This window comes from Gymnogyps californianus, chromosome 12 (genome assembly GCF_018139145.2).
Source record: "Gymnogyps californianus isolate 813 chromosome 12, ASM1813914v2, whole genome shotgun sequence".
Taxonomy (NCBI): Eukaryota; Metazoa; Chordata; class Aves; order Accipitriformes; family Cathartidae; genus Gymnogyps; species Gymnogyps californianus.
Window position 1 is genome coordinate 14983611 of NC_059482.1, and position 15087 is coordinate 14998697.

At 34.8% G+C, this 15087-nt stretch overlaps 1 protein-coding gene across 2 annotated transcripts in view; it reads right to left on the reverse strand.

Annotated features, from left to right (window-relative positions):
* Positions 1–15087, reverse strand: part of ITFG1 (integrin alpha FG-GAP repeat containing 1) — an 87691-nt gene that overhangs the window by 45701 nt on the left and 26903 nt on the right. For both annotated transcript variants that reach the window (XM_050904054.1, XM_050904053.1), the window contains one exon: positions 1275–1369. In XM_050904054.1, coding sequence (XP_050760011.1) covers positions 1275–1369 — 95 coding nt within the window. The remainder of the gene's footprint in view (positions 1–1274; positions 1370–15087) is intronic.

Below are 15087 nucleotides of genomic sequence, written 5' to 3' on the forward strand. Positions count from 1 at the left end.
TACCAAATTTAGAGTTACTTACTCTTTCTTACACTGATGGTATATTCCATCCTAGTTATACTTCCTTAACTGACTGGTAACTGCCTGCTTTCCTTTCCAATACAGAGTGATTGTCTCACTAGTAGGAAAGTATGCTATAGCCTGTGGTCTAGAAATTCTGATTCTTTAAACGAGAAAATCTACACTATAAGCTTGGGCTGCAGACTGTAACAAGAAGCACCTTATCAAAGTATGTATTGTTCCTTGAGCATACAGTATGTTCACATATAAATTTTGAAATATAGATCAGAGAGGGTACTACTCACACAAAAACCCCTCTACTTTTGATTTGTCAGTAAAGGAATAACTAGTAATTCGTAACCTGGTTAGAAACATGTATGGCATACATTATAAATTTCTGTAAGTACACTACAGTGGGTTTTTGCTGTCGGCTATAAGCAAGTACTTTATAGGTCACCTTGGCCTTTAGGTTCACATTGCTAAATATGAATTTAGTAAAAACATTTATTAAGACATCAAACAAACATTAGGTTAATTTATTGTAAGCTGTAACTTTATTATAAAGCAGGGCACTGTAAATACTTAAAAAAGATTAGCACACACTTTAAAATAAATTAATATATAGTAATCTATTACATGAATTATGACCATGACTCTCAAAACAAGTAGCATTGTGAACAAACGAAGCTGAAATAGTTTAATAGAAACCCGGTCCTGAAGATACATAGCCTAAACAAGTCTTCATATACCATTTGGAAATTTACTTAATTAATAACAATCAAAGACACAGTAGAAATAAGGGGTATGAGGTGTGGGCTGGTTCAACTTGATATATGTGTGTGTGTATATATATATATTTATTTATTTATTTTACTATAAAATAACTCCCTAACTTAAACTGAAGAAGCTTATTTGAATTAATTAGATCTGTTTCCAACTCTTAACACAAACCTTGTTTTTCATCTCATGCTAGGGCAGTTATGGTGCTTAGAATGCAGTGTTTTGCATTCAAGAAAGTGACTCATCAGAAACTTCCATAATTTTCTTGAGTAGAATTATCCATTATATAGAATTCTAGGTATGCAGCCTCTTCCACCAAACCCATATTTCTTTAGATAGGTAATAAATAAGTAAATAAATAAAAGTCTCTTATATGCAATAATTACAGGTGAGGAGGTTTCATTCTTCTTTCCTGAAAAATCATTTTCCTATTTCATATTATTTCATAAAGCACAGTATTTTCCTTTGTCTTTGCAATTCCAAACTCACAATACCTGATCCAATCCTCGCTTAGCTAAGTAGATGGCACTTTTTTGACATGTTGCATCTTCACAGACCGGTAATAAATGTTCACTTTGTCCATCCCCATCTGTCAAAGAGGAAGAGACGACTGTCAGCGTTGTATTTGCAAAATCAGAAACCTTGTTTGCGAGAGATAATCAGCTGTGAATAATTTATCTTTTTTTTAAATGTGAAAAATTACATGAGATAAACTAGACCTATTCAAAATCCTTAACCTAATAATCTAATTTGGGTCTTTTGTTTGAAGATTGTCTTTGTTAATGTATTTTCATCTTGACCCATAATATAGAGAAAGTTTTACATTTTCTTTCTGATGATAATGTAATATATTTAGAAGAATAAGTGCGTAGTAATTTACTCAATCCTTGTGTTTAGTTGGGAAGAAAATTGCCTTTAATATAAATCCACCATCACAAGTCTACTGTACAAACTTATTTAATTTTCTGAACTAGTTATAAACTCTTGTGCTGTCAGCAAGACTGTAAGAACAGTCATGAGTTCACATGTAATATCTTAATCTATAACATCAGATAAAAACAACACTGGAAAGTTGACTAACACAATGGTTAATAAATTCCAGACTTACAGAATTAGGCAAATCTGACTAATTTACAGGTTTTCAAAAGCACCTTTAATCCACATATTTCCAAAACCTTTAGTAGAATAGTGACCTTTTAATGTTTAAACAAGGAATGTCTATTTGCATCTAGAATTCTGACACACAGAGCATATAAGGGGGGCGGGGGGGAATCAATTTACTGCTCATTATCTACTCCAGGAGAAATCCCTATGTTCACATTTTGACCTTGCAGCCTTGCCTAGCATATTCAGAAATACACTGCCCTCCCACTAAGAGACAGGCCACCACAAGTTACCTCATATGGGCTGAGAAGGAAGAACAGAGAAGTAGTTGAACGTAAGCAGCCAAAAAGCAGCAGCTAGAATTGCTGCATTAATGACTACTGCTGCAAGTCCTGATTATAACCAAACTTGACTTGCTAGAGAGATGTATACCCCAGCTCAGGAAAATTTCAGGGAATCTGCTTTTCCAGGCTATGAAATCAAAGCTCATACTGCAATAAAAAAAATTCATCTTTTCAAATTGCTCCTTAGCCCATGAGGAGCTTGGTATTAATATTTTAAGTGGGTTTCGTAAAGTTGCTTGATGAAATCTCCTTAGTTAATATGCAAAAACTAGATCATCTGCCGAAGTCACTGAATCCCTTATTCATTTCCCAATATACTCCTGACCACAGCCTAAGTGTTCCGTCATACTTGACCCGTACTATAAGAAACGCTTTCTCAGCCTGCCAGATTATATTTCTATGAGGCTGAACCTCCTTTTAGTGTATATATCTATATCTGTGCATAGTTTAGTTTTCTAGGTCCCTCCCTTATTACATAAGGAAGTTGGGAGATGGAAAGTAGGGTTATAAGGGGGAGGAGGAGCGATGAAAATATCAGACTTCCCCACATATCTCCAAGTGATAAAGCCAAACAGTCACCTTTAGTGGCTTCCTACATCCCATCTGTCTCACGAATTATTTTACCTCACCACTAAACCCCTCCCAAATCATCACGGCAGCTCTGCTATCAAGGATAGGCAATTTAGGATGCTGAGTAGCCTAGGTGATAGAAATCCAGTAAGTTTGCATCCAAAGAGATGGGAAAGGAAATTACCACTGAATAGAGAAATTAACATAGCAACTATTGAATTTGACCAGTCTGAAATCAGTACCAACTTTTGAAGCTGTTTTCCTTCTGCATCATTCAAGAACAACAATTAAAACATGTTACTCACTTTAATTTTTGCTCACATGAACTAGAATAAAATACTGTTTAGACTGCAGGCTTTTTCTAAACTTAAAATGGGAGAAACTGTTTAATTTGCAAATTATAAACTATGGAAATATTGAAGGGTTTGCTAGAACAGAATGAAGTTGCAGAGATGTGTTTTGTGAATATAAAATTTAAATTAAGCCCCAATCTTTTAATCATATTTCTACAGAAGTTTCAGTCTGAAGTAATTTCAGTAGATTTTCAATAACGCATGAGGACAAAGAACCTTCAAATACTAACTCTTTTCTTGCTCTTTGTCAGAAAGGGACAAGGACAAGGATGTTCTCATTTTAAATTATGCTACGGAGCAGAGGAGAATATAAAATGTTTGATTCTACTTAAATTGCAAACATTCATCTTGTTATGCTGATAACTCAGTTTGATAGTCTTGGTAATTAATGTTCAGTAATACTGCAGTATATTGACAAAAACAACCTACGTAGCTTTGAAGAATAATGAAACTACAGGGCAGTAAGAAGGACAGAACTTTCACATAATTACATATGAAGCCACCACCTTACAGATGCAAGTGTTCTAGATAAATTACAAGTTTAAGAGTAAGATTTGATTAAAATAATTCAGTACAATCAAAGAATGAATAGAAGGTAAATATGCATCAAACAACATACCTTTGCCCCTGCAACTGAAAATAATATTATATATATTTCATATTAGAAGGACACAGTTTCCCCAATTGCTTTGACCAGAACCTACAGGTCCATTTATGTAACTTTTATTATAGGCTCATGTTTTCAGTTGCAATTTCTCTTCAATTCTGTGTAACATATATTTAAGAATCCAATAGTTAAAAAATAAATTTGTAAGAGAAGAGAAAAATCTGTTGGAAATTTATAGCATAGTTTTAAGAAAAAACTTTATTTTTAAAATAAATTTTGTCAAGAAAAATCCTGACGATGAGGAGTCTGAGGGGCCATTCTGGCTCACCCAGATCTCAAATTATTGCTGTATCCACCCTCCAAAAGGTTTTCAGATAGAGATATCCACCTTATGAATACTGGACCGTATTTTTGTTTGTTTGTTTCCAGCTACAATGAGAATGTAGCTGGAAATAGGACATCAATGAAACAAGAATATCTTCTGAGTCGTGACAGAGTAGTTTAAGAAAACCCACAATTAGTTAAATACTGTATTACAGAAAAGTAGCAATCAAAAGAAGGAAAGCCCAACATTCTTCATCTCTATCATACTATTATCTCTTATTTCTTCTCTAGTTTTTATTTCTAATGCACATCTTACGATGTACAGATCCATCCTTTATTGTTGAGGTTATTTGATCAAAAGCAATTTTCTGAAGAAAAATCAGAGATTGTCAAAAATGGCAACACACATTTTACAAATCAACTGCAGCAGTTATCATTTTTGACAAAAATAAAAAATAATAAGGATCAAACCCACCTAGAATATTGGCTAAAACTGTAGAATAATTTATTTAAATGAAAATCTTGCATCAACCTTTGTTCAAAAAGCCCAAGAAGAAAAAAAACCTTGCCAAAAAACAGCCCTAAGCACAAAGCTAAAGCAGAATCTGTTTCACTATCCATTGCCATTGTAAACTGTCCTCATCTGTAATAACTAGAAATACAATGTTTCCTGTATTTCTGAACCTTTTTGAAAGGCACCATGGGAGACCAACAAATTGATACAGCAGCTTTTCCAGTTTTGAAAGAAAATAATTTATTCTTAATCCTTATGTGATTCCCACCTTGGAAGCACCTGCTGAAATACAAACCTTTGGTACAACTCTACGGATTTTGAAGACCCCACAAAAAAACACCAGCAGTTGCCACAGAAGAGCTCAATCTCACTACCAACAAACTTACCTTGGACCTACAATGCTAACCCTTCTTATCTTCATGCTTGGTTTCAATCTCAATTTAAATAAACATCCTTCAATTTTAAACTCTAATCTTGAATTTAAATTCCTCCACAAAGGAGGAGGAAGACAGAAATTAAAAAGGAGTATCATCAGCACATTTGCTCTAGCGCAATTAGGTATTCACAGTTGACAAAACATGCATTGGTGACAATGGCTGGATGAACCCATCAGACCAGCTGAAATAAGCTGCACTAGCTTCAGATTTAAAAAAAAATACCTTGCATAACGCATCTTTAATAATGTACTTCAGCCTAGGTCTACCTAGGAAATCTATTTCTGGAGATCCTCTGTAGTCTTCACTCAGCTCCTAGGGTCTACTAGTCTACCTTTCTGTTACTGTATGGATTTTAAACAATCTCAGTCCAAATTGCTGGAAATCTCAAGGTTATCCTTACTTGTAGTTTCAATGTAATTTGTAGCACTAGATGTGGCTAACCATACTCTAGACTCTAAATGTCCTTTGCTAGTACTGCTCAACTTAAAGCATGTTTGACATACAAATAAAAACTCAACTGTTAGCTAGCATGTTCTCAACTCACGATTCTGGCTTGACTGTGATACTAAAGAACTGCATGGTTAATAAAGATCAAGTTTTATAGGCAGTGGAAAAGGCTAGAAAAAGAACAGTCCCACATACTCATCAGCTGCAAATCTGTACTTAAGTCAAAATACGTCAAGACAAAATTAGCAGTCTTATGCCATCTAGGAATCATGTGAGAATCATTACTTACAACTGCCTGTTCACTGTACTTCAAAGAAAAGCCATGGATACAAAGCCCCCTTTCCAACATTTTGCCCACGTCTGCAAAGTGCTAGCAATCCAATCCAGCACAAGAGTAACCCAAAAGACACAGATTATGCAGACCACTGGGAGCACACCTCATATAGAGAGATTGTATGAGAAAAATTACTTGCAGCTGAAGCTTTAACATTGATTGTCAGTGTTTACACTTGCAAAAAACATAGCTCAAATCTTTTCAATCTATTCTAACAGTAAATTTGAGCGGAAGAAAGCAGAAAAAAACCTCGTGAATCAGATTAAGAACAACATAATGTTATTAAAAAGTGTTATATGTTCAAAATGCATGTACTGCAGCATAAGCACACGTTTTAAAATGAATGCATGTCTCAGTGGTTACTCTGAGAGATTCCTTGACCCTGAGGTCCTAGCATCTCACTGAACTGCACATCTACATGTAGATGTTGTGCTGTCTGCTAATTCATAATGGTGACAACTAGAGTTTGTGAAGTTTCAGCTCTGACAGTTAAGAAATTGCTGTAGCAGGTCGATTAGGTTTTAGCTCTTTCAATTTGAGCCAGCTGGATTATCATCGCACATTGGCATAGACCTTTTGTGATGGGGGGGAGGAAAGGAACTCAGTCAATTCTGTCTGATAACTAACTTATCACCTACATCTATCCGTAATTCAAGAGAAATATATATATAAAGTAACTAGGCTGAATAGGCAAATAGGCAGCAGGCCCTACAATAGAGAAAAGACAGAATGTAACGCTCCACTACCAAATTGATTTTGTTTAAGAAAAGACTGCTAGTGAATTATGAAATTCTTTCACACTTTAAGAAAAGTTACATACACAGTGAACTTCTTCCCAAACCAAGATGTATCAGACAGATGCTTTTAAAGCAAACATGCATATAATTTCCTTAGCATGAGTAAACATAGGCAAAAGATACTCAATCCAAATCTTCAAATTCCTTTAAAAACATAGAAAAAGGTGTCAGAAAAGTGCTTTTGCAACCAAGTTCAAGGGTTATTAGATTCACTGCACACGCTTGTACAATGTACTTTCCAACATGGGCTCTGAAAGAAAAATGGAACCTGGGGAAATGACAAGTACTGTGATCACTCAATTCAAAACTGTTTTGTAATATAGCAAGATAAAGTTGTAGTTATGAAGAGCAAAACAGCTTTTGGTGGGCATATGATCCAAATCTTTTTTTTACTTTAAACAGCTATGTAGTTCTGCTGCAGTGTAATCTTCTGTTCATTTAAAAACAAAAATTGAATCAACTTTTTTTTGTGCTGATAGGCTGATTATCACTTATTACAGTTGCGTTAAATAAAAATAAATTGTTTTCTGGCAAATAGAAATAAGCTAACTATGCAGGCTAAGCCAGTGAGAACAGTCTAGCTTTCATAATTCTGAACCTGATGCTACATAAAAGCAAGACACTTCATATACCACAAAGTCCTCATGCCTTGAGGACCTACTGTTCTCTTTTGAGAATACACATTCTAAACTAGCCGTGGTCCCTGTATTATTACAGACCTTCTGTTGGTGCAGTTTTCCCAGTTCCCTTGAAAAAGGTGAGAAAAAAACTTGTCCTCAACATAGTACAATAAAAGCCAAGAAGTTTTTCTCTACTGTTGAGTTAAAGTCCAAATAAGTATAAGGCATCTTTTGTTTAATACAGCACATCCTAATGAAGCTTTATATGCTTTTTATTTCACCATACATATAGCTTGCTCACATCTCTCCCTCATGGCTTTGCACAATTCTCATTCTCCTTTCTCATGAGCGCTTCATTTGAAGTTCTAAAGAATAGTAACAAAATAAGAAGGAAAAAGCCCTCTTATGGTAGTGCTCAAAACAATATCCTTCTGGGGCAGGCAAGAAGACTACAACCAGTACAACTGAGTCTGATATCCAAACAAAATAAAGGTTTGTTTGAAAGCTGATTATCTTAAATTTATCTTCTGAAGTAATAAAATGATTAGAATTGTTTTGTCACTCTCTGCCTTTAGGTGTTCAATGAGATGGTCATGACAGAGACAATTCTAATAAATTACTAAGGTGTTCAATGAGATGGTCATGACAGAGACAATTCTAATAAATTACTAAGGTAATTACGCATTATTAAAAGAATCAGTGTCAGCTGCTTTTAGAAAAAGTGAATCACAACTTCAAAAAACAGATGCAAAGAGCTTTTACAAATGATTCAAAGTTCTGTGGACATTAAAGAAACCCTTATAACACTCTCCTTCGCACTAAATCAATTCTGACTAAGTCTGTCTATATCCGTCCAAAGACTCCATATTCACACCTCCACTGCAAGAAAAGCATTTAAACACAGCATGCCAGCAAACTGCACAAAGAGACTTCCAGGCTGCATCTGATCCAACAGTGCAGTCTTCTATCTTAAATTGAAAGACTATATCAAAAGTACTAACTGGAATCCAAGGAGGAAAAAGAAATTAAGATTAAATACAAAATGAGAACCCCCCTGCACACTAAACAAGAAGTAGCACTGAAATTCCTGTTGTAGTTTATGCTGAAAACTAGTTCCAACTATCTCATAGTGTTAAAACAGAAACTACAAAGCCTGACTGCACAGCTTGGAACTATCTAATGTTTCACATTTAGAAAGCTCATATGGCATTAAACCTTCACATACTAACAAATGAAGGGGATAACACCAATTAAAGAAAGCCACTTGTGCGACTAAATTTTGGGTTGAGAGTTCTTGTTATATTAACCATAAACATTGTCAAAGAAAATTTCAATCCTGAGGAGATTAAGTTGTTCAACAAAGAATGAATAAGCAATTGGCATGCACACCACTACTCTAATTTTATTATTGGAAAGAAAGCAAAGTAATTCTTAATGTACAAGCCCCTTTGACAAAAATTAATATGAAGCAACATCAATTTTTCCCCCCCCCCAGGAGATGTTAGCATTTGTCAGCAACATGTGAAAACTTGGCAAAATCTGGGAAACAGATTTCCCCACCCAGAAATGGACACTGCTTTGGAACTACATTTAAAACTAAGTGGACAAAAATATGTCACTGTATCCAAGTCATAATAAAGACTTGGAGAGAAAGAAATAACAGAATTAGTGTTTATATTTTGGAGGGAGTCAAGAATGCTTATAAAGTTACTGAAGAGTACTAAGTAACATGTCATCTAAGGCTGTAACTCCAGCCAGTCTCAGCCCATCACACAGCACTCTCACAGGTGCCAGAACATGCCAAAATGCTCTAAAATATTTTGCTCTTGCAAAATTAGACAATTTAATCCCAATTATATCTTTATTATATTATTTATTATTTACCCTGTGCAAATTCAGGGAAAACAAGAACTGTATTAGAAAAAATATCTCTTGGATTTTCGATAATACCATTGGTACAATTGTACCCAGCTACAATTTAGTGGGAAGGGGATGGGAAACAGTTCAGAAATGTGGGATTTCTGTGGATGTCATAGCAGGACAGATGCCTTAAGGATCAGGAAATGCAGCATTTTAAACAGCAAAAGGAACAATATGAAATGATGGTATATACTAAATGACTATGTGATAGGGATGAACAGTAAGGATGAGATGTATAGAAAAATAGTCTCCCGAAGCAGTCAGAGATGAATTTGAAAGAAGAATTTGAGGCCATTGTATTCAAAAGTTTCCTAGGTGGACTTTACACAATTGCTTCAGCTTAATGTCTGTCCTATTCTCAGATCCACACCGTGACTGCAAAAATGAATGATGAAGTTACTAAGGCAGTCAGATGGGGTGCGGTCTGTAGAGCAACATGATCTATTTATAATGAACATGAATTTACACTTTTTCTGTTTGGTTGGTGGGGGGATTTTTGTGTGGTTTTTTTGTTTGTTTGTTTTTTTAAAGGAACCGCAAAGGAACACCACTTATAGCTATGGCCTTAACCTCAATACAGCATCTTTTTCTAGAAAGAACTGTCAAAAATGATAGAAATCTAAAAAACAGGACTAATATTAAAACAAAAAGGTATCACTGAACAGCATTTCTTGTTACCAATTAACAAATAAGACAGATTTAACTTCTAAATACACTTTCATGGACTCACATACACTTTCATGGACTCAAAACAGAAGTGGCAATTAACTTGGTATGTCTCTATGCACTGCTGTTTCAGATGAGCTGAAGTGCATCTGTTCCTAAAACAACTTCTTCCTTATCTAAAAGTCACTCAGAATTCTTTATTACCATCAGCTTTTATATCTTTTTCACCCAAACTGATCACAGTAAGAACCATTTTCCACACATACAGAGTATTTCAAACACAGAAGTATTGTCTTCCTGCATCTTAAGGTTCTTAGAGAATCCTTTTATTGACTACAGGAGCACTAGTATATTTTCACAATGCAGTGCTCAAAAGACAATTGCTTTAAAAGGGGTTATTTACGGAAATGCACCATTAAAATTTTCCTTTGATACATAGCTACTACATCTGAGGATGCAACATTCTGAAGGGAAGGAAAAAACTAAAGAAATTCAGATGCTAAACCAAAGCTGATACACATAACTAAAAGCTACAAAATAATGAAATGCAACTGCAGGCAGAAAAGCAGTGTGTTTAAGATATCATCACCTGCAGAATAATCAAAGTCTACTTTAAACAAAAATCTTTCAACAAAACGCATTTTGCACCGTGCAATACATGGCTTTAAAAAAACCCAAAGGTTAGGCATTCTGTTATCCTGTTTAAACATAATTAACTGGCAATAATGAGCTATCATTTCCTACGAGAAAAATGATAATTTCTACCATATGTCATACAAGTAGTGAACATACATGAAACAGTTCAATTACTGGGTAGGGAGAAGAACAGAGAAGATCATCTTAGAATTATTAGTTGGATAACTGGATTTTAAATATAAAAAAATTTGAGTTCAGGTCCCTAAAAGACTTGGATAGAACTTTAACAATCCCAATCCATGCTTTTCAAAAAGTAAGCAAGTTTGCATAGTAGGAGTAAACACAGACTTCATAAATCAGGGAAGACCACACAGATACAGACTCAGCAGCAGCTAAGAAAACAAATGGTGAGTAAAAAATAAAGAACTGAGGTGGAGCTGGCTAAATGCTACTTTGACAAAGTAAGAGTGGTGTTGTATTTACTTATGAGGACACTATTAACAGTACGGTCAAGTTCGATTTCGAAAAGCTATTTTTTATTCTCTTTACATACAGGCTGCAACAAATTTCTTTGCCTAAACTAAGCAAAATCAGTGACTGATTAATCAAACTTTTACATTCTTACATCAGATATCACAAAGGATGATTTATCAATCTCCACTATCCAACTGAACCAATCATAGTTGAATAGCAGTTATAACATTAATTTCCTATAAAAATTAATTAATGGACTGTATAAACAGCACAATATTCTATGCTAATTGCTTCTGGGTTACTACTTTAAAGACATATTTCATTAATCTTCAAAGTAAAAAGAAAATAGCAGGTTTGTGTGTCCAAAATATGGTTCACATTCATCTCATTACTAATAAATAAATAAATAAATAATCGGTCATTGTCAGAGCGTCCCACTGAAATCCTTGAATTTCTTTAACAAATACAAAATTTCCCACTATTTTAAGTAACAATTATTGAAACCCTCTATAATTGCAATTATTTATCAGGATTCTAGCCAACATCTATGATTTTCTCTAAAGACAGTACAAGCAGATCTTATAAAAAGCCTCTGCTACCATACAGATAACAACAACGGAGGATTAATCATTTTTGCTATAGCAACCACTGCACTGCAATTACCATAGTGACATGAGAAGAATAAAGAAAGTAATAATGAAGAGCTCTTACTTGTTTGGAGCAATGTGTCAGCCAAATAAGTGCAGAATTCTCTAGTGCCCAGCTTTGCTCACCTTAATCAATTGAAATGCCATTTGTAATAAATATGTCACAAAGCATTTCTGATTTATTTTTAAAAGGGCAATACAAATTTGTCAATTGCTCCCCGTCCTTTGGTCAGGTTAATGTACAAATCATTGCTATCATGTAACAGAGGGGAGTGCTACTTATTTTAGAGGTTCCAATTTAGACATGAAGTCTAAGGTCTACTACATTACCATAAATATATTCATGTATGTACACCTGCTTTTGCATATTTTTCCATTAAAATATACACACACACCCCCATACAGAAATGTAGTAGACCTTACAGATACATATATATAGATGTATACAAACACACATTTGTGTATGTTTTTAATGAAAAAATATATCTTTGAGTACTTCAGGAACACTTGGTGCTAAGATTACACTAACATCTGTGGCAGTTTCTTATGAGTCACCTAATTGCTGTTTTTTCCAACTCCACTTATCTAAATAATTTCTACTTGATAGCTGCTGTTCAACCTGCTTAGTTTAAGAAAGGAAACCTTACCCAAAGTTAGTTGCCTTTGGAGGTTCTCAGTCAGGATCTTATTCAAAGCTCCCCTCTTTTTTCAAATGACAGGTAAATACTTATGGCTGGAAAGGGTACTTCAAATAAAAACTTTTGGAGCAGGAAATAATGTTAGACAAAGTCACCTTTTGAAACAATACATGTTTTGCCAAGACATAGGTGTGATCAATAAATGAGAACCTTGGACTGCAGAAGTGCAACAGTGTACAAATAGAAAGGTGGGTGTAAATGGGAAGGTGGCAGCACAAGTGAGGTACTCCCAAGCTTATGTCTGGACCTGACATCATTCCAGAGTCTAATATGCACAAGGTTAAGTAAATGAGAAGTGGCAGAAAGTGAAAGCAGAGAAATATGGAATCCTTTGAGACCTGGAATGAATGGCAAGGCTGGCACATCAGCTATGAAGTACAGAAAATGTCAAGAAAGGGGAAGAAAATAGAGGCAGGCAACACAGAAGTAAGACTGTAACAGGCTTGTGACTGTATATTGAACATGTTTCTAGTGACAGCAGCTGTATCCCAGTGCCAACAGTGAAGATGCTTGCAGCATGCATAGAGCAGACTGAGAGCGCTATGGTATGTTCTGCTTAGTGTATCACACAGTTTGGCAAAAGCTACTTAGGTAGAAGGTAGCGCAATCTAATGCGTCTCATTTTACATTTTCATTGTGTTATTTTGATTTTTTTGTGCAATGAAACCTCTTTCAGGCCCCATTACAGATAGCCAAATTACTATTTCAAACTGCAAACCATCATACCTTAACTTCCTTTGACTTACGACAATCATTATTTCATCATTTTTGAAACGGAAAACTGAAAAAAGGAGATGTTCAAGTCTGACAAACCATTTCTAGTAAGGCATTTTCTTTAACTTCAGCTCACTACAAGCAGAATCTGTATGATAAAAGCCTACCTTCTGAAGTATCTAAACATATGCAGACAGCGGAGTGGGTAAATGTAGTTACTCTGATACAGTGTTATTCTAGTAATGTGAGATTTTGCCTCTTTATTGTTAGACTGGTGCAGAACAAAAAATACTGGAATGAAAATGAACATGAGCAGAACTCAACTAAGATCCTCCTTTGCATTAAAAGTTTTTTTCCTCCTACCAATTACTGTATAGCCACTCTTACACAGAACTGTTTCGCTGTAGGTAGGATTTTTTTGATAGTGGTAGGGTATTATTCAACTTCCTTCAGACAGCATTTCATAAAGAACATGGAATTTAGAATTATATGCCTTCATTCCTCATACACGTTGTTTTAGTACCATATTCACTTCAATATTCTCTAAAACTTTGTTCAATGAGAAAATAACTATTTGTTGTCTTGATTATTTCAAATTAATGCTGGGAAGATGAAAAAAAATTGATGCACTACTCCATTTCCTACCCACTGTTACAACAGAAGAAAGATTAAAGTTGTAATAGTACTTAAATAGTAAATTTGAAGTCACAGTTATAAGTATTTCCATAGTTGTCAGAATAAACTTTGTTCCTCTATCAAAACACACACATACATTTATAGCAATCTTTTCACTCGCTTAGGAAAATTAATGGGCAGAAGGACCATTAAACCATTTCCCATCCTTCACCCTGGACAAACTTGAGTGATCTGGAATGAAGGTAAAGATGATAGTGTGTACGTAGCTGTTCAGGAAGACGAGGAAAGACCCTCATACTGCAAGATCTGTGCTGGGTGTTCTCCCTCGGAGATGAAATGGCTGAGATCTTTCAGAATAACCAGTTCCAAAAAGTCAGCTTCTGAAAAGCCAGCATCTCCTCCCATAGATGATACTCATGATTCCTTGCCTCTCTATCCGCTTTGCTGTATATACTGTCCCTCTACATATATTTGCATGCATTTCTTAAGTTCCTGCACACATTCTCTCCCATTATATTCATCCTTACTAGAAAGATTGCTCCACTATTGCCTCACACTAGTGCTTTGCCTATGAATTTGATGATAATTAGCAGAGCAGGGTATTAAACAACTGGTGATGGAACAGCAGCCCCCCACGGCTAAGCTAGCTATACCGGCCATTGTCTTTCATAACATCAGCTGTACCAAAAACCACACCGTGTATTGCACTGCTATATCACTGGGCATTCCATTTATTCACATTTTCAAAATTTTAACTTTAGCATTTAAACAGTTCCACTTCCCTTTGCAAAGACATCCCAGGGTTTATTAAAATTCCATTAATTATGATAAATTTCTAGAATTATGATATATCATTTGGGCTCATTAGCTACCTAACATAGAGATAAAATTATCCTACACAAAGATTGTTTTCCACATTGCCACCGTTTAAAAAAAAAATTAAATCAGATTTCTACTTAGTACCTATTAAGACACATTATTCAGAACATCAGCTTGGAAAATGGTTACAAAAAACCCAACACATTTAAATTTTTTTTTTAACTGCAAAACCCATAGTATTCTATTCTTTCCTTCAGATATTATATACGCAAGTGTTTATATTCCTAGATAAACAGTAAAAGAATTTACAAAAACTTTTACAAAGATTTTAGAAAATGTCTTAAACATTTCACAGAAGAACCTAGAGCATTGTTCACCTTCTACCTTATTTCATTTACTATAGATCTGTAAACCCATCCATAGTTGCTAAATAAGGATATAAGGATAATTAATTATCCAGCAGAGGTGTCTTCTAGTTACATGTCAGTAAACAGCTTTGCTAGAACTCTTAATAATACTTCTAAGTGGCAGGATAGAGGAAGAGATTCAGACTCTGGCTCTAATATAGAGCCTGACTTTTAATTTAAAAAATTGTCGTTTTCTTTAAAACAGATTTTAAACGAAAATGATGCAACAAGGCTACCAT